Genomic DNA, 23,445 nt, shown 5'->3' on the forward strand with positions numbered 1-23,445 from the left:
GTGTGCACGGTGATTTTCAAACAAAATTTAGTCACATACCTTTAAGATGGCACCGGGTAAATAAAAGTATTGTTGCTGACGGTAATGAAACTTTAGTATGGCGTGAAGGAGGCTTGTCGCCACCTATGCCTCATCTTAGATACTCTTTACAAGTACAAAGTCATCTTTGGAAGTTATTAGCTGCAGGTGATGCCATTAGTACTTTTGTGGGAAATATGTCCCTTAATCTTTCTAACCCGAATAACCCTTTTCATATTCAATTACGGCGGAATGTCTCCCGATATATTATTGCTTGTGTCCGAAAGCCTTACCTATTGTTAGCAGAACATTTAACATGGGATAATGATACGGGGATTGTTAATTGTAAAATACGTGTACATTTTTGTCTTGCCTCAATCATTCTTGGTGACACAGTTTTACAGGGGATATTTTATCCTCAGGGCTCGTAAGGAAATTTGGCTACCTGTCAACCTTACGCGACCATGGGGGGCATCACCTCTTGAGACTTATATTGGACTTCCCTTCAATGGACCCGTGCTCTTGGACTTATAATTGCCTCGGTAATGAGCCTTGTTGCCATTGCCTCCACCGCGGCTGTGGCGGGGCTCGCGTTACATCAAGGCATACAAAATGCTGAATTTGTACAGCAATGGCATGAACAATCTCACCGGTTGTGGCTGCAACAACGGAACATTGACTCCCAACTTGCCGAAAGATTGGACAACGTGAAACAAGCTTTGACATGGCTTGGAGATCAGCTCACTGTCCTCAGTACTCGAATAACATTGCAATGTGATTGGAATTCCATGCAATTTTGCGTAACACCTGTGCCTTTTAATGTTTCTCAGAATTGGACCGAAATCCGAAGATTATTAATAGGCCATAAAAATATTAGTTTGGACATCCAAGAACTCACTCAAAATATTTCTTTAGCATTTCAACAAAAATTACATGTATTGTCCGGAGCAGCTACTATGCAGGAGATGGGTCAAAGCCTTGCTGCTCTTAATCCATGGACTCAGATGAAAACATGGATTTCTACAATCTCTGGAAATATATTGCTTTGGGTGCTTGGATTGAGTCTATTTCTCCTAATAATCCGATGCTCCCTCCGTCGCATCCAAAAACAAACAAACAAACAAAAAAACCAGGAACAAGTATGGGCTGCCTTTCTAAGATTGAGGCAAAACAAAAAAGGGGGGAATGCAGGGGCCATTGAAAATAATATGCTGAGAATAGATAGGGCTCAAGGACAGTATCTCTAGCTAGTTGCACTTTCAATGAACTCCAGTAGTCAAGGATACTATCTCTAGTTGAACTTTTAATGAACTCTAGTAGGCGCCAAGAAGGCAGACAAAATAAGAAAGAACTTAGAAACAAAGAACTAAGCAGTAGGTTATATCTGGGTGCAAAAAGTTTGTTTTGTATTATGTCATTTTTGCTGACGTGGGATTTATGGGGTATAAATAAAGTGAGGCGGAGGCTTTAGGCGCGGCCGCCATGTTCTGTTTGTCTTTGTCTTTTGTGTCTGTGTCTGTTCATTCTCCACTACCCCCGGCACGGGCCCCAACAGTTTGATTTCACTCTAACAAGGATCACAATGAGGTCTTAAAAGAGGTAACTAGGGCCGGGCACGGTGGCTCAAGCCTGTAATCCCAGCACTTTGGGAGGCCGAGACGGGCGGATCACGAGGTCAGGAGATCGAGACCATTCTGGCTAACACAGTGAACCCCGTCTCTACTAAAAATACAAAAACTAGCCGGGCGAGGTGGCGGGCGCCTGTAGTCCCAGCTACTCAGGAGGCTGAGGCAGGAGAATGGTGTAAACCCGGAGGCAGAGCTTGCAGTGAGCTGAGATCTGGCCACTGCACTCCAGCCTGGGCCACAGAGCGAGACTCCATCTCAAAAAAAAAAAAAAAAAAAGAGGTAACTAGGTAAAACCATCCTAGTCTATGTGAAAGTGTGTGATGTTCAGATATATCCAGCCCTTTGAGATGCTCTGCTGGAAGGTGGTTGAGGTGCAAAGCGCTGACTTACGGTCATCTTGGTCCATGGTCATTAATAATGATAGTTTGTACTTCTTTTGTGTTTGTGCTAAGAGTGGTTTCAAAACCTGGAAGAAGCTTATCAATTTCTAGGTATTCAAATATCTCTTTCACAATGTGTGTGTGTGTGTGTGAGCGCTATGAAAATACATACACACATATATTCACATATGAATATACACACACATATTTATATATTTACATTACACTAATAAAATAGTAAAAAAAATTTTGAGATGCAGTCTCACTCTGTTGCCCAGGCTGGAGTGCAGTGGCATGATCTCAGCTCACTGGCACCTAGTCCTCCCAGGTTCAAGCAATTCTCCTGCCTCATCCTCCAGAGTAGTTGGGATTATAGGTGCCTGCCGCCACACCTGGCTAATTTTTGTATTTTTAGTAGAGACGGCGTTTCACCATCTTGGCCAGGCTGGTCTTGAACTCCTGACGCATAATCCATCCACCTTGTCCTCCTAAAGTGCTGGGATTTACAGGCATGAGTTACTGTGCTGGCATAAAGTAAATTCTTAATGATCCATGAAAAGAGAATGGTAGGCCAGATGTGGTGGCTCTCACCTGTAATCCCAGCACTGCAAGAGGCTGAAGCAGGAGGACTGCTTGAGCCCAGGAGTTTGAAACCAGCTTGGGAAACACGGTGAGACCCCCCCTCTCTAAAAGAAATATAAAAATTACCTGGGTATGGTGGCTCACACCTGGGGTCCCAGCTACTCAGCAGGCTAAGGTGGGAGGATCACTTAAGCCAAGAAAGAAGAGGTTGTGGTGAGCCGGGATCACATCACCACACTCCATCCTCAATGACAAAGTGGTACCTTGTCTCAAAGAGAGGAAAAAAATTGGTATCCATGAAATATTTAAAATATCTATATATACATAAATCTATACAGAAATAGTATATTAATCAAAAAGTAAATTCTTAATAGTTCGTGACAAGCAAATAGCAGGCCAAGCATGGTGGCTCATGCTTGTAATCTCAGCACTCTGGGAGGCTCAGGCAAAAGGATTGCTTGTGTCCAAAAGTCTGGGAACAGCCTGAGCAACACAGTGAGAACCAACCTCTCAGAAAAAATCAGAAATTAGCCAGGCATGGCGGCACGTGCCTGTAGTATCAGCTACTCAAGATGTGCAGTTGGGAGAATCACTTCAGGCCAAAAAGCTAAGGCTGCAGTAAGCCATGATCACATGACTACACTCCAGCCTGGGTGACAGAGCAAGACCCTAACAAAACAAAAAAGATAACTGTAAAAAATATAAATATAGAAGACATGAAGTGAGAAGTTACCATGTCCAGAGCAAAGAAAAAGGGCTGAAGCAGAGGCTCATTCCCATTCCCACCCAAAGAAAACAAGAAAAATGATGAGTCACTAAATAAAACAAAAATCAGTATGAAACCACGCAGGCAAAATTTATTATAAATTTGTCACAGATCCACTGTCAAGGCTAAAAGAAGAGGCAGGTGTTTTGCTAAGGTACTCTGCTGTAAAGTTACCAACAATTAAGAGTCCAGGGAAGCTTTAGGCTCCTTAATGTTGTTGACCATCAAAGACTAAAAAGATGGATCCAGAAGAAGTGACTGCGAGGCAAAAGCAAAGCCAGAAAAGGCCATGATGAGGCAGAAGATGGGCTCAAGTTGTCACTATGAGGCCGAAGATGGGCCACAAGAGGCCATCGTGAGACAGGAGCTGGTATGACAGGGACAACAGTGAGACAGGAGCTGGGACATGGGAGGCAGGCATAAGGAAAAAGATGGGCCAGGTGAGGACAGTGAGGCAGCAGCTGGGCCTAGAGATGCCAGTGTGAGGCAGGAGCTGGGTCTGCTGAGGCTGCCTGGAGAAACCATTGTTGGGCAAAAGCTGGGCCTGTTCAGGCTGCCACGAGGAAGGCAGTGAAACTGGAGGGCTGGGCTTGAGAAAGTTTTGGGTCTATAAAGGCCGCCAGGAGCTGGACAGGAGCTGAATCCAAAGAGGTTGTTGTGAGGCAAAACCTCAACATGCAGATGCACCCAGGAGGAAGAGCTGGGCCAGAGGAGGACACCAGGAGGCAGCAACTGGGCAAGGAAAGGCAGACTTGAGGCAGTTCAGGGCCTAAATAGGCAGCCAAAAGGAAAAAACTGGGCCTGGAAAGGCAGTTGAGAGAACTGAGGTGGGCCTAAAGAGGCCATTCGAAGAAAGAAGTTGAGCCTGTCAAAGCTGCTGAAAGGCACGAGTTTTGGACAGGAAAGGTAACAGAGAGGCAAGAGCTGGGCGCAGACAGTCCACTATGAGGCAGAAGTTGGGAGTGTAAAATCTTCGTAAGGAAAAATCTGGGCCTGGAGACACCGACTTGAGGTCAACTTCTAGTTCTGAAGAGAATGACAAAAATCAAAAGTGGGGCCTAGGAAGACTGCAGAGACGCATGAGGTGGCATGGGTCTAAAAAGGCCACTCAAAGGGAGGAACTGGGCTGGGAAAGACTGATGGGCACAGCTTTTCACCTGGAGAGGCTGATGGGGGGCAGGAGAAGGGCTGGAAGAGGCCGACTTCAGGACGTCTTGGGCTAAAAAGACAAACAGGAGACAAAAGCTGGACAGGAAGAGGCCGACAGAAGAACGTTCTGCGCCTGAAGAGGCTGTCGCGAGGCTGGAGCTGGGGCCGGAGAGGCCGACATGAGGTCGACGCGGACGTGCCGAGGCCACTGGCAGGCCTACGCTGGGCCCAGAGAAGCCAACCGGAGGAAGTTCGGGGCCCAGAGACGCCATAGGAGGGCAGGAGCTGAGCCCAGGGAGGCCACCGTGAAGCCTGAACTGGGACTGGAGAGCTTGGCTTGAGGACATTTGGGGCCCACAAAGGCTGCCAGGAGCTGGGCAGGAGCTGAGTCCAAAGAGGTGGTCGTGAGGCAGTAGTTGGGCTTGTAGACTCAGCCGGGAGGAGCTGGGCCTGGAGGGGATGCCGGGAGGCTGCAACTGAGTCTGGAGAGGCCGGCCTGAGGAAGTTCTGGGCCCGGAGAGGCTGCTAGAAGGGAACGACTGGGCCTGGAAAGGCCATTGTGAGGAACAAGCTGGACCTAAAGGGGCCACTGGGAGGCAGGAGCTAGGCCTGTCGAAGCTGCCAAAAGGCAGGAGGAGCTGCGCACGGGGGAGGCTGCAGGGAGGCAAGAGCTGGCCATGAAGAGTCCACTGTGAGGCAGAGGCTGGGCCTGTACAGGCCTTTTGGGAGGCAGGAGGCTGGGCCTGGAGAGGCCGACTGGAGGTCAGGTCCGGGGCCTGAAGAGGCCACCAAAAGTCAAAAGCAGGGCCGGGGAAGGCCGCCGAGAGGCATGAGCTGGGCTGGGACTAAAGAGGCTATTGGGAGGCAGGAGGAGCTGGGCCTGAAGAGGCTGACTCAAGGAAGTTTTGCACCTGGAGAGGCTGCCGAGAGGCAAGAGCTGGGCCCGGGGAGGCGGACGGGAGGACGATTGGGGCCCACAGGGGCCACCCGGAGGCAGGAGCTGGCCCCAGAGGGGCCGCCTGGAGGACAGTGTGGGCCGCTGGGAGGAAGAGCTGGGCCTGGAGAGGCCGACTGGAGCAAGTTCTGGGCCTGGAGAGGATGCAAAGCAGCAAACGCTAGGCCTGGAAAGGCCGCCCTGAGGCACGGGATTGGCCTACAGAGGCCACTGGGAGGCAGGAGCTGGACCCACGGAGGCCGCCGAGATGTAGGAGCGTGGCCCGAGGAGGCCACAGTGAGACAAGAGATGGACCTGGAGGGGACCACTGTGAGGCAGAGGCTGGGGCGCTAGAGGCCACCCACAGGCGGGAGATGGGCCTGCGGGGCCCACCAGAGGCATGAGCTTGGCCTCAACAGGCCAGCATGAGGGAGGACCTCGGCCCAGAGAGGCCTGTGTGAGGCCAGAGCTCACACCTGGGCAGGCTGCGAGAAGCACGAGTTGGGACTAAGCAGGCCACCGTGAGGGTCCTCAGGAGCTGGGCCTGCCGAGGCTGCTGGCAGGCAGGCAAGAAGGAACATGGCCCCAGGAAGCCGCCGTGAGGCCACAGCTGGGCCTGGAGAGGCCCTTGGGAGGCAGGAGCGGGGCCTGCAGAGGTTGTTCTGGAGCCAGAGCTGGGTATGTGCAGGCTACCAGGAGGGAGGTGGTGGGCCAAAAGAGCTTGACTGGAGAAAGTCTGGGGCCTAAAAAGGCTGGCAGGAGCTGGGCAGGAGCTGAGCCAAAAGAGGTTGTTGGTTGTGACGCAGGACTTGGGCCTGGAGACATGGCCAGGAGCAGCAAGAGCTGAGCCTGGCGAGGCTGCCACGAGTGAGGCAGAGGCTGGGCCCGTAGAGGCTGACGGGAGGCAGAAGCCGGCCACGGAGGAGCCCACTTGAGGACCTTCTGCGCCTGGAGAGGTCAACGTGAGGGCGGAGCTGGGCCCGGGGAGGCTGACGTGAGGACGATGTGGGCTTGCCGAGGCCACCGGCAGGCCCACGCTGGGACCAGAGAAGCCAACTGGAGGAAGTTCTGGGCCCGGAGATGCCGCTGGAGGGCAGGAGCTGAGCCCGGGGAGGCCACCTTGAGGACTGAGCTGGGACTGGAGAGCTTGGCTTGAGGACGTTTGGGGCCCACAAAGGCCACCAGGAGCTGGGCAGGAGTTGAGTCCAAAGAGGTGATTGTGCGGCAGGAACTGGGCCTGTACATGCAACCGGGAGGAGGAGCAGCTGGGCTTGGAGGGGATGACAGGAGGCTGCAACTGGGTATGGGGAGGCCGGCCTGAGGAAGTTCTGGGCCCGGAGAGACGGCCAGAAGGGAACAACTGGGCCTGGAAAGGCCGTTGTGAGGAAAAAGCTAGGCTTAAAGGGGCCATTGTGAGGCAGGAGTTGGGCCTCTCGAAGCTGCCGAAAGGCAAGAGGAGCTGCACACGGGGGAGGCCACAGGGAGGCAAGAGCCAGCCGTGGAGAGTCTGCTGTGAGGCAGAGGCTGGGCTTGTACAGCACTTTCAGGAGGCAGGAGGCTGGCCCTGGAGAAGACAACTGGAGGTCAGGACCTGAGCCTAAGGAGGCGGCAAAAGTCAAAACTAAGGCCGGGGAAGACCGTCGAGAGGCATGAGCAGGGATGGACCTAAAGAGGCCACTGCGAAGCAGGAGTGGGGCCTGTCGAAACTGCCGAAAGGTAGGAGGAGCTCTGGGCTGGGGAGGCCACAGTGAGGCGAGAGCTGGGAGTGGAGAGTCCGGTGTGAGGCAGAGGCTGGGGACGTGCAGGCCTTCGGGAAGCAGGAGGCTGGGCGTGGAGAGGCCGACTGGAGGTCAAGTCCTGGGCCCGAGGAGGCCGCCAGAAGTCAGAAGCAGGGCCCAGGAAGGCCGCCCAGAGCTGTGAGCAGGGCTGGGCCTGAAGAGGCCAGTGGCAGGCAGGAGGAGCTGGGCCTGGAGAGGCTGACCTGAGGAAGTCTGGCAGCTGGAGAGGCCGCCGAGAGGCAGGAGCTGGGCCGGCGAAGGCCAACTGGAGGAGGAGTTGGGCCTGGAGGGGCTGGCTTCAGGACGTTTGGGGCCTATAAAGGCCGCTGAGCAGGAGTTGGGCCGGAGCCGAGTCCAAAGAGGCTGCTGCGAGGCAGGAGCTGGGCCGGCGGCCGCAGCCGGGAGCAGGAGGAGCTGGGCCTGGACAGGAGGCCGGGAGGCCGCTACTGGGCCTGGAGAGGCCGGCCTGAGGAAGATCTGGGCCTGGAGAGGCCGCCAAAAGCCCAAGACGGGACGTGGAAATGCCCTTCCCCGTGACAAATGAGCTGGGCCTAAAGAGGCCACTGGGAGGCAGGAGCTGCCGAAAGGCAGGAGGAGCTCTGGCCTGGGGAGGCCACAGTGAGGCGAGCGCTGGGCGTGGAGAGTCCGCTGTGAGGCAGAGGCTGGGACCGAGCGGGCCTTAGGGAGGCAGGAAGCTGGGCGTGGAGAGGCCGACTGGAGGTCAAGTTCTGGCCACGAGGAGGCTGCCAGAAGTCAGAAGCGGGACCCGGGAAGGCCGCCCACAGGCGTGAGCGGGGTTGGGCCTGAAGAGGCCAGTGGCAGGCAGGAGGAGCTGGGCCTGGAGAGGTTGACCTGAGGAAGTCTGGCAGCTGGAGAGACCGCTGAGAGGCAGGAGCTGGGCCGGCAGAGGCCGAGTTGGGCCTGCAGGGGCCGCCGGGAGCAGGAGCGATCCCTGGAGTGGCCGACTCGAGGACAGCGTGGGCCTGCAGAGGACGCCGGGAGGAAAGAGCTGGGCCGAGAGAAGCCGGCTGGAGGAAGGCTGGGGCCTGGACAGCCGTCGGAGGGCAGGAGCCGAGCCCGGAGAGGCCACAGTGAGGCCCGAGCCAGGCCTGGAGGGCCTGGCTTCAGGACGTTTGGGGACTATAAAGGCCCCTGAGCAGGAGTTGGGCTGCAGCCGAGTCCAAAGAGGTTGCTGCGAGGCAGGAGCTGGGCCGGCAGCGCAGCTGGGAGCAGGAGCAGCTGGGCCTGGACAGGAGGCCGGGAGACCGCAACTGGGTCTGGAGAGGCGGCCTGAGGAAGATCTGGGCCTGGAGAAGCCGCCAAAAGGCCAAGACGGGGCCTGGAAAGGCCCTTCCCCGTGACGAATGAGCTGGGCCTAAAGAGGCCACTGGGAGGCAGGAGCGGGGCTGTCGGAGCTGCAGAAAGGCAGGAGGAGCGCTGGCCTGGGGAGGCCACAGTGAGGCGAGCGCTGGGCGTGGAGAGTCTGCTGTGAGGCAGAGGCTGGGCCCGTGCGGCCCTTCGGGAGGCAGGAGGCTGGGCGTGGAGAGACCGACTGGAGGTCAAGTCCTGGGCCTGAGGAGGCCGCCAGAAGTCAGAAGCAGGGCTCCGGAAGGCTGCCCAGAGGCGTGAGCGGGACTGGGCCTGAAGAGGCCAGTGGCAGGCAGGAGGAGCTGGGCCTGGAGAGGCTGACCTGAGGAAGTCTGGCAGCTGGAGAAGCCGCCGAGAGGCAGGAGCTGGGCCGGCGGAGGCCGACTGGAGGACGAGTTGGGCCTGGAGGGCCTGGCTTCAGGACGTTTGGGGCCTATAAAGGCCGCTGAGCAGGAGTTGGGCCGGAGCCGGGTCCAAAGAGGTTGCTGCGAGGCAGGATCTGGGCCGGCGGCCGCAGCCGGGAGCAGGAGGAGCTGGGCCTGGACAGGAGGCCGGGAGGCCGCAACTGGGCCTGGAGAGGCCGGCCTGAGGAAGATCTGGGCCTGGAGAGGCCGCCAAAAACCCAAGATGGGGCCTGGAAAGGCCCTTCCCCGTGAGGAATGACCTGGGCCTAAAGAGGCCACTGGGAGGCAGGAGCGGGGTTGTTGGAGCTGCAGAAAGGCAGGAGGAGCGCTGGCCTGAGGAGGCTGCAGTGAGGCGAGCGCTGGGCGTGGAGAGTCCGCTGTGAGGCAGAGACTGGGCCCGTGCCGGCCTTCGGGAGGCAGGAGGCTGGGCGTGGAGAGGCCAACTGGAGGTCCAGTCCTGGGCCCGAGGAGGCCGCCAGAAGTCAGAAGCGGGGCCTGGGAAGGCCGCCCAGTGGCATGAGCGGGGCTGGGCCTGAAGAGGCCAGTGGCAGGCAGGAGGAGCTGGGCCTGGAGAGGCTGACCTGAGGAAGCCTGGCAGCCCGAGAGGCCGCCGAGAGGCAGGAGCTGGGCCGGCAGAGGCAGACTGGAGGACGAGTTGGGCCTGCAGGGGCTGCCGGGAGCAGGAAGGATCAGAGAGGCCGACTCAAGGACAGCATGGGCCTGCAGAGGCTGCCGGGAGGAAAGAGTTGGGCCGTGAGAAGCCAGCTGGAGGAAGGCTGGGGCCTGGATACGCTGTCAGAGGGCAGGAGCCGAGCCCAGGGAGGCCATAGTGAGGCCTGAGCCGGGCCTGGAGGTACTAGCTTCAGGACATTTGGGGCCTATAAAGGCCGCTGAGCAGGAGTTGGGCCGGAACCGAGTCCAAAGAAGTTGCTTTGAGGCAGGAGCTGGGCCGGCGGCCGCAGCTGGGAGCAGGAGGAGCTGGGCCGGCGGCCGCAGCCGGGAGCAGGAAGAGCTGGGCCTGGACAGGAGGCCGGGAAGGCGCAACTGGGCCTGGAGAGGCCGCCAAAAGCCCAAGACGGGACGTGGAAATGCCCTTCCCCGTGACCAATGAGCTGGGCCTAAAGAGGCCACTGGGAGGCAGGAGCGGGGTTGTTGGAGCTGCAGAAAGTCAGGAGGAGCGCTGGCCTGAGGAGGCTGCAGTGAGGCGAGCGCTGGGCGTGGAGAGCCCGCTGTGAGGCAGAGTCTGGGCCCGAGCTTGCCTTTGCGTGGCAGGAGGCTGGACGTGGAGAGGCCGACTGGGGGTCAAGTCCTGGCCCGAGGAGGCTGCCAGAAGTCAGAAGCGGGGCCCGGGAAGGCCGCCCAGAGGTGTGAGCGGGGCTGGGCCTGAAGAGGCCAGTGGCAGGCAGGAGGAGCTGGGCCTGGTAAGGCTGACCTGAGGAAGTCTGGCAGCTGGAGAGGCCGCCGAGAGGCAGGAGCTGGGCCGGCGGAGGCCGACTGGAGGATGAGTTCGGCCTGCAGGGGCCGCCAGGATCAGGAGCGATCCCTGGAGAGGCCGACTCGATGACAGCGTGGGCCTGCAGAGGCTACCGGGAGGAAAGAGCTGGGCCGAGAGAAACCGGCTGGAGGAAGGCTGGGGCCTGGATACGCTGTCGGAGGGCAGGAGCCGAGTCCGGGGAGGCCACACTGAGGTCCGAGCCGGGCCTGGAGGGTCTGGCTTCAGGACGTTTGGGGCCTATAAAGGCTGCTGAACAGAAGTTGGGCCGGAGTCGAGTCCAAAGAGGTTGCTGCGAGGTAGGAGCTGGGCCTGCGGCCGCAGCCGGAGCAGGAGGAGCTGGGCCTGGACAAAAGGCCGGGAGGCCGCAACTGGGCTGGAGAGGCGGCCTGAGTAAGATCTGGGCCTGGAGAGGCCGCCAAAAGGCCAAAACGGGGCTTGGAAAGGTCCTTCCCCGTGACGCATGAGCTGGGCCTAAAGAGTCCATTGGGAGGCAGGAGCGGGGCTGTCGGAGCTGCCGAAAGATGGAGGAGCACTGGCCCGGGGAGGCCGCAGTGAGGTGAGCACTGGGCGTGGAGAGTCTGCTATGAGGCAGAGGCTGGGCACATGCCGGCCTTTGGGAGGCAGGAGGCTGGGCGTGGAGAGGCCGACTGGAGGTCAAGTCCTGGGCCCGAGGAGGCCGCCAGAAGTCAGAAGCGGGGCCCGGGAAGGCCGCCCAGAGCTGTGAGCAGGGCTGGGCCTGAAGAGGCCAGTGGCAGGCAGGAGGAGCTGGGCCTGGAGAGGCTGACCTGAGGAAGTCTGGCAGCTGGAGAGGCCGCCGAGAGGCAGGAGCTGGGCCGGCGGAGGCCGACTGGAGGACGAGTTGGGCCTGGAGGGCCTGGCTTCCGGACGTTTGGGGCCTATAAAAGCCGCTGAGCAGAAGTTGGGCCGGAGCCGTCCAAAGAGGTTGCTGCGAGGCAGGAGCTGGGCCGGCGGCCACAGCTGGGAGCAGGAGGAGCTGGCCTGGACAGGAGGCCGGGAAGGCGCAACTGGGCCTGGAGAGGCCGCCAAAAGCCCAAGACGGGACGTGGAAATGCCCTTCCCCGTGACCAATGAGCTGGGCCTAAAGAGGCCACTGGGAGGCAGGAGCGGGGTTGTTGGAGCTGCAGAAAGTCAGGAGGAGCGCTGGCCTGAGGAGGCTGCAGTGAGGCGAGCGCTGGGCGTGGAGAGCCCGCTGTGAGGCAGAGTCTGGGCCCGAGCTTGCCTTTGCGTGGCAGGAGGCTGGACGTGGAGAGGCCGACTGGGGGTCAAGTCCTGGGCCCGAGGAGGCTGCCAGAAGTCAGAAGCGGGGCCCGGGAAGGCCGCCCAGAGGTGTGAGCGGGGCTGGGCCTGAAGAGGCCAGTGGCAGGCAGGAGGAGCTGGGCCTGGTAAGGCTGACCTGAGGAAGTCTGGCAGCTGGAGAGGCCGCCGAGAGGCAGGAGCTGGGCCGGCGGAGGCCGACTGGAGGATGAGTTCGGCCTGCAGGGGCCGCCAGGATCAGGAGCGATCCCTGGAGAGGCCGACTCGATGACAGCGTGGGCCTGCAGAGGCTACCGGGAGGAAAGAGCTGGGCCGAGAGAAACCGGCTGGAGGAAGGCTGGGGCCTGGATACGCTGTCGGAGGGCAGGAGCCGAGTCCGGGGAGGCCACACTGAGGTCCGAGCCGGGCCTGGAGGGTCTGGCTTCAGGACGTTTGGGGCCTATAAAGGCTGCTGAACAGAAGTTGGGCCGGAGTCGAGTCCAAAGAGGTTGCTGCGAGGTAGGAGCTGGGCCTGCGGCCGCAGCCGGGAGCAGGAGGAGCTGGGCCTGGACAAAAGGCCGGGAGGCCGCAACTGGGCTGGAGAGGCGGCCTGAGTAAGATCTGGGCCTGGAGAGGCCGCCAAAAGGCCAAAACGGGGCTTGGAAAGGTCCTTCCCCGTGACGCATGAGCTGGGCCTAAAGAGTCCATTGGGAGGCAGGAGCGGGGCTGTCGGAGCTGCCGAAAGATGGAGGAGCACTGGCCCGGGGAGGCCGCAGTGAGGTGAGCACTGGGCGTGGAGAGTCTGCTATGAGGCAGAGGCTGGGCGCATGCCGGCCTTTGGGAGGCAGGAGGCTGGGCGTGGAGAGGCCGACTGGAGGTCAAGTCCTGGGCCCGAGGAGGCCGCCAGAAGTCAGAAGCGGGGCCCGGGAAGGCCGCCCAGAGCTGTGAGCAGGGCTGGGCCTGAAGAGGCCAGTGGCAGGCAGGAGGAGCTGGGCCTGGAGAGGCTGACCTGAGGAAGTCTGGCAGCTGGAGAGGCCGCCGAGAGGCAGGAGCTGGGCCGGCGGAGGCCGACTGGAGGACGAGTTGGGCCTGGAGGGCCTGGCTTCCGGACGTTTGGGGCCTATAAAAGCCGCTGAGCAGAAGTTGGGCCGGAGCCGTCCAAAGAGGTTGCTGCGAGGCAGGAGCTGGGCCGGCGGCCACAGCTGGGAGCAGGAGGAGCTGGGCCTGGACAGGAGGCCGGGAGGCCGCAACTGGGCCTGGAGAGGCCGGCCTGAGGAAGATCTGGGCCTGGAGAGGCCGCCAAAAGCCCAAGACAGGGCCTGGAAAGGCCCTTCCCCGTGACGAATGAGCTGGGCCTAAAGAGGCCACTGGGAGGCAGGAGTGGGGCTGTCGGAGCTGCCCAAAGATGGAGGAGCTCTGGCCCGGGGAGGCCGCAGTGAGGCGAGCGCTGGGCGTGGAGAGTCCGCTGTGAGGCAGAGGCTGGGACCCTGCGGGCCTTAGGGAGGCAGGAGGCTGGACGTGGAGAGGCTGACTGGAGGTCAAGTCCTGGGCCCAAGGAGGCTGCCAGAAGTCAGAAGCGGGGCCCGGGAAGGCCGCCCACAGGCGTGAGCGGGGTTGGGCCTGAAGAGGCCAGTGGCAGGCAGGAGAAGCTAGGCCTGGAGAGGCTGACCTGAGGAAGTCTGGCAGCGGGAGAGGCCACCAAGAGGCAGGAGCGGGGCTGGTGGAGGCGGACTGGAGGACGAGTTGGGCCTGGAGGGCCTGGCTTCAGGACGTTTGGGGCCTATAAACGCCGCTGAGCAGGAGTTGGGCTGGAGCCGAGTCCAAAGAGGTTGCTTTGAGGCAGGAGCTGGGCCGGCGGCCGCAGCCGGGAGCAGGAGGAGCTGGGCCGGCGGCCGCAGCCGGGAGCAGGAGGAGCTGGGCCGGCGGCCGCAGCCTGGAGCAGGAGGAGCTGGGCTTGGACAAGAGGCCGGGAAGGCGCAACTGGGCCTGGAGAGGCCGGCCTGAGGAAAATCTGGGCCTGGAGAGGCCGCCAAAAGCCCAAGACGGGACGTGGAAATGCTCTTCCCCGTGACGAATGAGCTGGGCCTAAAGAGGCCACTGGGAGGCAGGAGCGGGGCTGTCCGAGCTACCGAAAGGCAGGAGGAGCGCTGGCCTGGGGAGGCCGAAGTGAGGCGTGCGCTGGGCGTGGAGAGTCCGCTGTGAGGTAGAGGCTGGGCCCGTGCCGGCCTTCGGGAGGCAGGAGGCTGGGCAGGAGACGAGGACTGGGGGTCAAGTCCTCGGCCCGAGGAGGCCGCCAGAAGTCAGAAGCGGGGCCTGGGAAGGCCGCCCAGAGGCGTGAGTGGGGCTGGGCCTGAAGAGGCCAGTGGCAGGCAGGAGGAGCTGGACCTGGAGAGGCTGACCTGAGGAAGTCTGGCAGCTGGAGAGGCCACCGAGAGGCACGAGCTGGGCCGGCAGAGGCCGACTGGAGGACGGGTTGGGCCTGCAGGGGCTGTCGGGAGCAGGAACGATCCCTGGAGAGGCCGACTCGAGGGCAGCATGGGCCTGCAGAGGCCGCCGGGAGGAAAGAGCTGGGCCGAGAGAAGCCGGCTGGAGGAAGGCTGGGGCCTGGAGACTCCGTCGGAGAGCAGGAGCCGAGCCCGGGGAGGCCACAGTGAGGCCCGAGCCGGGCCTCGAGGGCCTGGCTTCAAGATGTTTGGGGCCTATAAAGGCCGCTGAGCAGGAGTTGGGACGGAGCCGAGTCCAAAGAGGTTGCTGGGAGACAGGAGATGGGCCTGGGGCCGCTGCCTGGAGCAGGAGGAGCTTGGCCTGGTCAGGAGGCCGGGAGGCTGCAACTGAGCCTGGAGAGGCCAGCCTGAGGAAATTCTGGGCCTGGAGAACCCACCAAGAGGCAAAGCCATGGCCTGGAAAGGCCGTTCCCCGTGACGAATTAGCTGGGCCTAAAGAGGCCACAGGGAGGCAGGAGCGGGGCCTGTTGGAGCTGCCGAAAGGCAGAAGGAGCTCTGGACTGGGATGCCGAAAAAGCTTCATTGGAGAAAGTTTCTGGCCTACAGGGGCTGGAACTAGGTGTGCAGGACCTCAGCGAAAAGAAGTTTTTTTGTGTGAGGCAAGAGTTGGGCGTGTATATGCAGCCAGGAGGAAGACCTTGGTCTGGGGAAGCTGCCATGAGACACAGACTGGGTCTAAGAGGCCTTCAGGAGTCAGTTGCTAGACCTGGACGGGTCAACTTCAAGATTGTTTGGGCCTGCAGAGGCCCCCATGTGGCCTCAGTTTGGCTTAGTGAGCTTGGGTTGAGGAAGTTTTCGGCGTATACAGGCCATCAGAAGCTGGGCAGGTGGTATGTCCACAGAGGTTGTCGTCTGGCTGGAGTTGGGTCTATAAACACAGTCAGGAGGAAGACCCGGGCCAGGAGAGAACACCAGGCCAGGAGGCAGCAAATGGGTCTGGTGCATCCAACATGAGGACGTTCTGGGCCTCGGGAAGCACAGCGCAAAACTGGGCCTGGAAAATCCGTTGCGTAGAATGAGCTGGTCGTAAAGAGGCCACTGGGAGGCAGGAGTTGGGCCTGGAGAAGTTGACTTGAGGCAGTTGTGCACCTGGAGAGTCTGCTTAGAGGCAAGAGCCGGGCCTAAAGAGGCTGACGTGAGGTCGACTTTAGCCTGCAGAAGCCACCAGAAAGCAGGAGTTGGCCCTGGAGAGGCCGAATTGAGGACAGTTTAGCTGCTGGGAGGAAGAGCTGGGCCTGGAGAGACCGACTGGAGTAATTTGAGGGCATGGAGTGGATGCACAAAAGCAAACACTTGGCCTGGAAAGCCTGCTGTGGGGCATTGGCTTGACCTACACAGCACTGGGAGGCAGGACCTAGGCCTGCAGAGGCTGACTTCAGGACGATTTGGGCCTGCAGAGGCCTTTGGGAGGAAGATCTTGGCCTGGACAGGCTGAATGGAGGGAGTTTTGGGCCTGGAGTATGCAACAAAAAGCAAAAGTTAAAGCTAGGAAAGGCCACCGGGAGACATGAGCTTGGCCTACAGTGGCCATTGTGAGGCAGGAGCTTCACCTGAGGAGGCCATGATCAGCAAGTGGTGGGCCTGGAAGGGCCTCTGTGTGGTAGAGTTTGGGCCTGTGTAGGCTGACGTGAGGTAGGAGCTGGGTTGGGAGAGGCCAACTTTTGGAGAATTGGGGCCTGCAGAGACTGCCAGGAGGCAAGAGCTATGCCTGGAGAGTCCACCTTTTGGCATGAGCTGGGCCTAAAGGGGCCATTGTGAGGCAGCAGCTGGACTTGTCAAGACTGCTGGGAGACAGGCAGATTTGTGGCCTGGGGAGGCTGCTGTGAGGCAAATGCTCAGTTTTCGGAGGATGCCGTGAAGCAGGGAGAAACTTGGCTTTTTGTAGCTGCCATGAGGGAATAGTTTGATTGCTGAGGGTGCTGGGAGGCCAAAGGTGGGCCTGGAAACCTTTAAGAAGTCTGTGGCCTACAGAGGCTGCCAGCAGTTCAGCAGGAGTTGGGCCAAAGGAAGTTGTTTTGAGGCAGGAAATGGGCCTGTAGATGCAGCCGGGAGAATGAACTCGTCCCAGAGATGCCGAGTTGAGGACATTCTGGGCCTGGACAGGCTGCAAAAGGCAAAAATCTGTGCCTGGAAAAGTCGCCATGGGGCATGAGCTTGGCCTAAAGAGGCCATTGCAAGGCAGGAGATGGCCCTGTAGAAGCTGCCAAAAGGCAGGATCTTCACCTGAGGATGCCACAGTAAGACATGATCTGGGTCTGGAGAGTCCACTGTGAGGCAGAGGCTGGTCTGTAGAGTCCAACAGTAGACAGAAGGTGGGCCTAAAAAGGCTGATTTGAGGAAGTTTTGGGCTTCAAGAGTCAGTCAGCAGGCAGGCACTGGGCCTGGATAGGGCCTGACAGTCATGAGTTGGGCCTAAACAGGCCAGTGTGAGGGAGGAGCTGTGCCTGTTGAGGCTGCTGGCAGGCAGTCAGAAACTTGGCCTGGGGTAGCTGCCACGAGGCAAGAGCTGAGCCTGGAGAGGCTGCCAAGATGCAGGAGCTGAGCCTGGAGAGGCTGCCAAGATGCAGGAGCTGGGCCTGGAGAGGCCAGTGTGAGGCAAGAGACCAGCCTGTAGAGGCTGACTTGAGGAAGATTTTGGCCTGGAGAGACGGTCGGGGGCAGGAGCTGGGCCTTTCGAGCCTGCTGGGAGGCAGGCAGGAACTTGGCCAAGGACGAACTCCGTTAGGCAAGAGCTGAGCCTGGAGAGACCATGGTCACGCACGAGCTGGACCTATTTAAGCTGCTGGGAGGCAGGTTGTGCTGGAGAATGTGATGTGAGAAAGCTTTGGGCCTATAAAGGCTGCCAGGAGCTGGGCAAGAGCTGAGCTGAAAGAGGTTGTTGTGAGGTAGGAGGTGGGCCTGGAGATGCAGCCGGGAGGAAGAGGTGGGCCTGGAGAGGCCCACTTGAGGAAGTTCTGGGCCTGGACATGCTGCCAAAAGGCAAAAGCTGAGCCAGAATGGCCACTGTGAGGCATGAGCTTGCTCTAGAGAGGTCATTGAGAGGCAGGAGCTGGGCCTGCAGAGGCTGCTGAAAGGCAGGAGCTTGGCCTGGGTGGCCAGGAAAGTCTCCTGTGAGGCAGAGGTTGAGCCTATAGAGGCTGACAGGAGGCAGGAGTTCGGCCTGGGATGGGGGACCTGAGAAAGTTCTTGCTCTAGAGAACTGCCAGGATGCAGGAGCTGGGCCTGGAGAGGCCACTAAGGCATGAGCCGTGCCTAAAGAGGCCAATGTTGCGCAGGAGCTGTGACTGGAGAGGCTGACTTGAGGAAGTTTCGGGCACGGACAGCCTGTCGGGGTACAGGACCTGGGCCTGGACAGGCCACAGTGAGGCATGAGCTGGGCGTAATGAGGTTAGTGTGAGGCAGGATCTGGGCCCATCAAGATGGCCGGGAGGCAGGTAGGAGCTTGTTTGGGGAAGATGTCCGTGAGGCAAAAGCTGGGCCTGGAGAGGCCATTGTCACGTAGGAGCTGGGCCTGTCCAGGCCACTGGGAGGCAGAGGGTGGGCCTGGAAAGCTTGACTTGAGGCACTTTTAGGTCTTCAAAGGCCACTAGAAGCTGGGCAGGAGCTGAGCCAAAAGAGGTTGTTCTGAGGCAGGAGCTGGGCCTAAAGAGGCCGTTGTAACGATGGAGCTGGGCCTGTGGAGGCTGTTGCGAGGCAGTAGCCTCATCCACAGACTGCCGTGAGGTAGGGTATGGGCCTAAATAGACCATTGTGAGTCATGAGCTTGGTCTGTAAAGGCCGACTGGAGAAAGTTCTGGGCCTGGAGAGGCTGCTGGAAGGCAAGACCTGGGCCAAAAGATTCAAGCATATTACATTTATTAGGTACTTTATTTCCATTATTAAATTGTGATATATAGTAAAGTAATTATAGAACTCACCATAATGTAGAATCAGTGGGCATGTTAAGCTTGTTTTCCTGCGACTAGATGGTCCCATCTGAGCGTGACGGGAGAAAGTGACAGATCCTTAGGCATTAGATTCTCATAGGGACAGCACAACCCAGATCCCTCACATGCACGGTTCACAACAGGGTGCGTGCTCCTATGAGAATCTAATGCTGCTGCTGACCTGAGAGAAGGTGGAGCTCAGGCGGGAATGTGAGCAAAGGGGAGTGGCTGTAAATACAGATGAAGCTTCCCTCACTCGATACCGCTCACCTTCTGTTGTGTGGCTCCTTACAGCTCCATGGCTCAGGGGTTGGGGACCCCTGCTCAAGTGCATCCAAAAGGACCCTTCCCACACCAGTCTTCATAGCAGTCCAGTGCAGCAACCACTTAGCTCCCAAGGCATGTGCCTCAGTTGGCATTTCATCACAATCAACAGTAAGTGGTAGCTTGAGTCACTGTGAGGTCACTTACCAGAAATCACCAGCATCCCATTTCCCATTGGCAAGGAGCTCAGCACTGTCCCTTGGAAAACCAAACCTATGCCCAAATCCCATCTGTGTGGGTTCATCTCCTGGGACCCTTCTGAGCATATTAGAGTCCAATCCGGAGACATAAACCACTCAAAAGTTTAAAGTGGTAAAATTTAATCCAGAGAATTATTCATTGTTAACAGGGGAACAACATAATGAGAGATTGGCTAGCACAAAGTAAAGAGAACTCTAGAGAAAACAGGACTAGCCCAGGCCAGGCATGGTGGCTCATACCTGAAATTCCAGCAATTTGGGAAGCTAATGCAGGAGGATTAAGGCCAAGAGCTAGAGACCGGTCTGGACAACACAGTAAGACCCTGTCTCCTTCCAGAAAAAGAAAAAACTTAGCTGGGAGTGGTGGTGCACACTTGTAGTCCCAGCTACTCAGGAAGCTGAAGTTTGAGCCTGGGAGATCAAGGCTGCAGTGAGTCATGATTATGCCACTACAGTCAAGCCTGGGTGACAGAGCAAGACCCTGTCTCAAAGAACAAAACAACAACCACCACCATTTACAGACAGAAAAGAAACAGAGCTAATAAGCCAAGGAAAGATGTCGAAATGTAACAAGTAATATGAGGTCTTTTACCTATTTAAAATAATCAAACAAAAAATGACTTATTAAATTATAATACCCTGTGCTGGCAAAGGTGCAGTGAAATGGGCACTTTCTTATACTATGAGGGGTGTTTAAATTGTATATAAGCCTTCCAGGGTAAAGTCTGACAATTTTTTAAAATAATAGAGACAGGGTCTCACCATACTGTCATACTGCCTCCTCCAACTCTTGGCATCAAGCAATCCTCCTGTCTTAGCCTCCCAAAGTGCTGAGATTATAGCTGGGAGGCACCCAAAACCTTGTCAATTTACATCAAGGGTAATGAGAATGTCCATTCACCATGACTCACAGCAATCTTACTTCTGGAAATACCTTGGGGTGACAATTCAATGTAAACAAAAGGTCATCTGTACAAACACAGTGAAAATCTGGGAGTAACTGAAGACAGACTGGTTAACTGAAATAAGAAACAGTTATAAGAAATTAAACCATGGTATTAACAGGCATCTGGTAAAAGGTCAGTTGATGTTAGCTGCTACTTTTTTGTTGTTTCGAGACAGGGTCTCACTCTGTCACCCAGGCTGGAATGCAGATGCCTGATCATGACTCACTGCAGTCTCAGCCTCCCTGGGCTCAAGCAATCCTCCCACCTCAGCCTCCCAAGTGGCTGGGACTACAGGAACATGCCTGTAATTCATGTATTTTTCTGTAGGGATGGTGACTCCCTTTGTTTCCAAGGCCTGTCTCAAACTCTTGGCCTCAAGCCATCCTCCTGCCTCAGCCTCCCAAAGTGTTGTGATTACCGGTGTAAGCCACCACACCTGGCCGGCTGCTACTTTTATCAATATTATTATTATTCCACTCAGTTAAAAATTATTATTTTCAAGGCTATGCAACAGTATGTGTCCTATAGCACAATTGTAAAAACATATACAGTCGTCCCTAGTATACAGACAGAATTAGTTCCAGCCCCCCATCTCTGCATATACCAAAATCCATGCTGACTCACGTTTCGCCGTCACCCCTCTGGAACCCAAGTATAGGAAAATTCCAAATATTAGTTGGACATAGTGGCAAGCACCTATAGGCTCAGCCACGTGGGAGGCTGAGATGGGAGGATTGATTGAGCCTGGGAGGTTGAGGCTGCAGTCAGCTGTGATAGCACTACTACACTCCAGATTGGACAACAGAGCGAGACCCTGTCTCAGAAAAAAACAAAATAAAACAAAACAGGTTAGAAATTGAAATGAGGTCTGTTGGGCAAAATTACATATAAGCAAAGTATAAATTAACAAAGCAAATGGTGATAAATTAGTAGGATTAACTTCCTGGAGTTTTTGACAATAAAGGTAAGAAAAATGCAAAACACAGAGACAGGATAAAAGAAATTAGGAAAGCATTCTTCATGTTTAATAGGAAGACACTGGCCATGTTCACGCAGCAGCAGTAAGTCACAATATGACATACCTTGGAGAGAAGTTAACAGATGAGGAAGTTGATAAAAATGATCAGAGAAGCAAAATACTGATAGCGATACTCAAGTAAACCACGAAATTTCCGTAACTCATGTCAGCAAAGTGGGAATACTGTACAGTGTGTGTTGACGTTCCTATACAATACTGTGTATTTGCCTTATGTTTGTTTGTAAGGAATGTATATACTAAAAGTTCTTTTTGCTGTCAAAAGAATATGTGTGAATAAGTCATTTGAACTTCTTCTTCTGTTTTTCCATTTTTATCTTCCTGCCATCATCCCACAGCCTTACTTTGGAAATTTTTTATTTTTTTAGAAAATTGAACAAGTGCTTGTTGTGTTGGCACATACCTGTAGGATGGGAGGCAGGGGTGAAAGGGTCACTTGAGGCCAGGAGTTTGACACCAGCTAGGCCAACAAAGTGAGACCCCATGTCTACAAAACAATTTAAAAATTAGCCAAGTGTCGTCATGTATACCTATAGTCTCAGCTACTCAGGAGGCTCAGGCAGGAGGATCCTTGGCCCAGGAGTTCAAGACTGCAGTGAGCTGTGATAGTACTACTGTACTTCAGCCTGGGTAACAGGGTGAGACCCCATCTCCTAAAATAAAAAACAAAGAAAAAAAATAGTTCAAGTAGCAAGTTGTATGTGGCTTATTCTGAATATCTAAACCAGAAGTTCTCAATCTTCTGGGGTTTAGGATGCCTTTACATTTTTTAACTTTATTAAAGACCTCTAAGACTATTTCTTTATATAAATAATTATATTAAAACTAGAAAATAAGACAAAATTTTAAAAATATTATTCATCACATATTAATAAAGCCATTACATGTTGATATAAGTAAAACAAGATTCTTAAAATATTTAACATTCATACATATTAATAATAAAACCATTACATGTTGATATAATACTCGCTCTTTCGCCCAGGCTGAAGTGAAGTGGTGCAGTCTCAGCTCACTGCAACCTCCGCCTCCCGGGTTCAAGCGATTCTCCTACCTCAGCCTCCCAAGTAGCTGGGATTACAGGTGCCAACTACTATGCCCGGCTAATTATTGTATTCTGTTAGTAGAGACAGGGTTTAGCCATGTTGGCAAGGCTGGTCTTGAACTCTTGACCTCAGGTGATCCACCCGCCTGAGTCTCCTGAAGTGCTGGGATTACAGGCATAAGCCACCGCGCCCACCCTGATTAATATATGCTTAAAACACTGATTAGTCAGGCAACAACACTAAGCAGGGGTCTCCTCATTCCCAGCGATGCAAACCCCACTGCATGGCTCAGGGTTTGCAAGGGCTGCAGAGCTGAAAGGCTCTGACTTGAGATTTCATTATTTTATTTGTATTGAGACAGGTTCTGCTCTGTCACCCAGACTAGAGTGCAGTTGTGCACTTACAGGTCACTGCAGCCTCAACCTCCTGGGTTCAAGCCATCTTCCTGCCTTAGCTCCCCAGCAGCTGGTACTACAGTTGAGTGCCACCATGTCTGGCTATTTTTAAAATTTTTTTGTAGAGTGAGGGGTCTTGCTATGTTCCCCAAGCTGGCCTCAAAACTCCTGACCTCAACAGATCTGCTCACCTCAGCCTCCTGAATAGCTGAAACTACAAGTACACATCACCATGCCTAGCTACATTTATTTAATTTTTAAAAATATTTTTGTAAAGAACAGATCTTGCTGTGTTGCCCAGGCTGGTCTTGAACTCCTGCCCTTAAAAGATACTCCCATCTCGGCTTCCCAAACAGCTGGGACTACATACATGCGCCACTGCAATGAGCTTGAAGAGATTTCTTTAATCTAGCATCCCATACTTGCTAGGATTGGGAAAAGCAGTAGTGTTTTTTTTTTTTTTGTTTTTTTTTTTTTTGAGACGGAGTCTCGCTCTGTCGCCCAGGCTGGAGTGCAGTGGCCGGATCTCAGCTCACTGCAAGCTCCGCCTCCCGGGTTTACGCCATTCTCCTGCCTCAGCCTCCGGAGCAGCTGGGACTACAGGCGCCCACCAGCACGCCCGGCTAGTTTTTTGTATTTTTAGTAGAGACGGGGTTTCACCGTGTTAGCCAGGATGGTCTCGATCTCCTGACCTCGTGATCCGCCCATCTCGGCCTCCCAAAGTGCTGGGATTACAGGCTTGAGCCACTGCGCCCGGCCGTGTTTTTTTAAATTACTTAATAATTTCAGTAAGAATCAAACTCAACCTTGACCCCTGCCTTCTCTCACACCCCATATCCAGTCTGTCAGGAAATCCTGTTGACTGTCTTCAACACATACTAAAGATCCCCACCCAGCAACACCCTGGCCTCATCCCCTACTTCTCCCCTCTGACCATCTCTCAACACCACCATGACCCTGGTCAGGACCAAAATCATCTCCCACCTGGATGTTGCCATAACTTGGCCCCCATGCTTCTACCCAAATCTTCCCACAGTCTTTCTCAACTCAGCAGCCAGAGAATGCTTCTAAACCGGGAGACAGATCATGTTGCCTCTCTGCTTAGAACCCTCCCTGCAGTTCCCATCTGAGTCAGAGTCAAAGCCAAAGCCCCGGCAATAACCTCCAGGGCTTACATGATCTGTACTGATCCCCACTAGGCAAATCCCTGGCCCCCTCCCCTAATTCTCTCCCTCTCTCCTTCTGCTCCACTGGCCTCCTTCCAGAGCCTCAGACACACCTCAGACATTTTATTCTGTTGTTTCTGCCTAC

General features: G+C 56.1%; 1 protein-coding gene and 4 pseudogenes across 2 annotated transcripts; all 5 read right to left on the minus strand.

The window, feature by feature from the left end:
- Positions 1 to 3,439: 3,439 nt before the first annotated feature.
- LOC117072248 lies at positions 3,440 to 5,859 on the minus strand (annotated as a pseudogene).
- On the minus strand, positions 5,664 to 6,998 carry LOC117073516 (annotated as a pseudogene).
- A 6,777-nt stretch (positions 6,999 to 13,775) lies between these two features.
- LOC117072249 (putative uncharacterized protein FLJ44672) lies at positions 13,776 to 14,783 on the minus strand. The gene is made up of 2 exons (XM_033192144.1): positions 14,638 to 14,783; positions 13,776 to 14,437 (listed from the first exon to the last, which is right to left on the minus strand). The coding sequence occupies exons 1-2, from the start codon at positions 14,781 to 14,783 to the stop codon at positions 13,882 to 13,884; spliced, it is 702 nt and encodes a 233-aa protein (XP_033048035.1). The 3' UTR covers positions 13,776 to 13,881.
- Positions 14,784 to 15,328: 545 nt separating this feature from the next.
- Positions 15,329 to 16,615, minus strand: LOC117072250 (annotated as a pseudogene). The gene has a single exon (XR_004432731.1). The product of XR_004432731.1 is annotated as a putative uncharacterized protein FLJ44672 (transcript).
- Positions 16,616 to 17,291: 676 nt separating this feature from the next.
- Positions 17,292 to 18,171, minus strand: LOC117073518 (annotated as a pseudogene).
- Between the last annotated feature and the right edge of the window lie 5,274 nt (positions 18,172 to 23,445).

This window comes from Trachypithecus francoisi, unplaced genomic scaffold (assembly GCF_009764315.1).
Source record: "Trachypithecus francoisi isolate TF-2019V2 unplaced genomic scaffold, Tfra_2.0 Lachesis_group4, whole genome shotgun sequence".
Lineage (NCBI taxonomy): Eukaryota > Metazoa > Chordata > Mammalia > Primates > Cercopithecidae > Trachypithecus > Trachypithecus francoisi.

Coding starts and splice junctions, on each gene's coding strand:
- LOC117072249 (XM_033192144.1), bottom strand. CDS start 14,783: ATGAAGCTTTTTCGGCATCCCAGTCCAGAGCTCCTTCTGCCTTTCGGC. Junction 14,438..14,637: donor GGCCATGGCTTTGCCTCTTG/GTGGGTTCTCCA, acceptor AACATCTTGAAG/CCAGGCCCTCGAGGCCCGGC.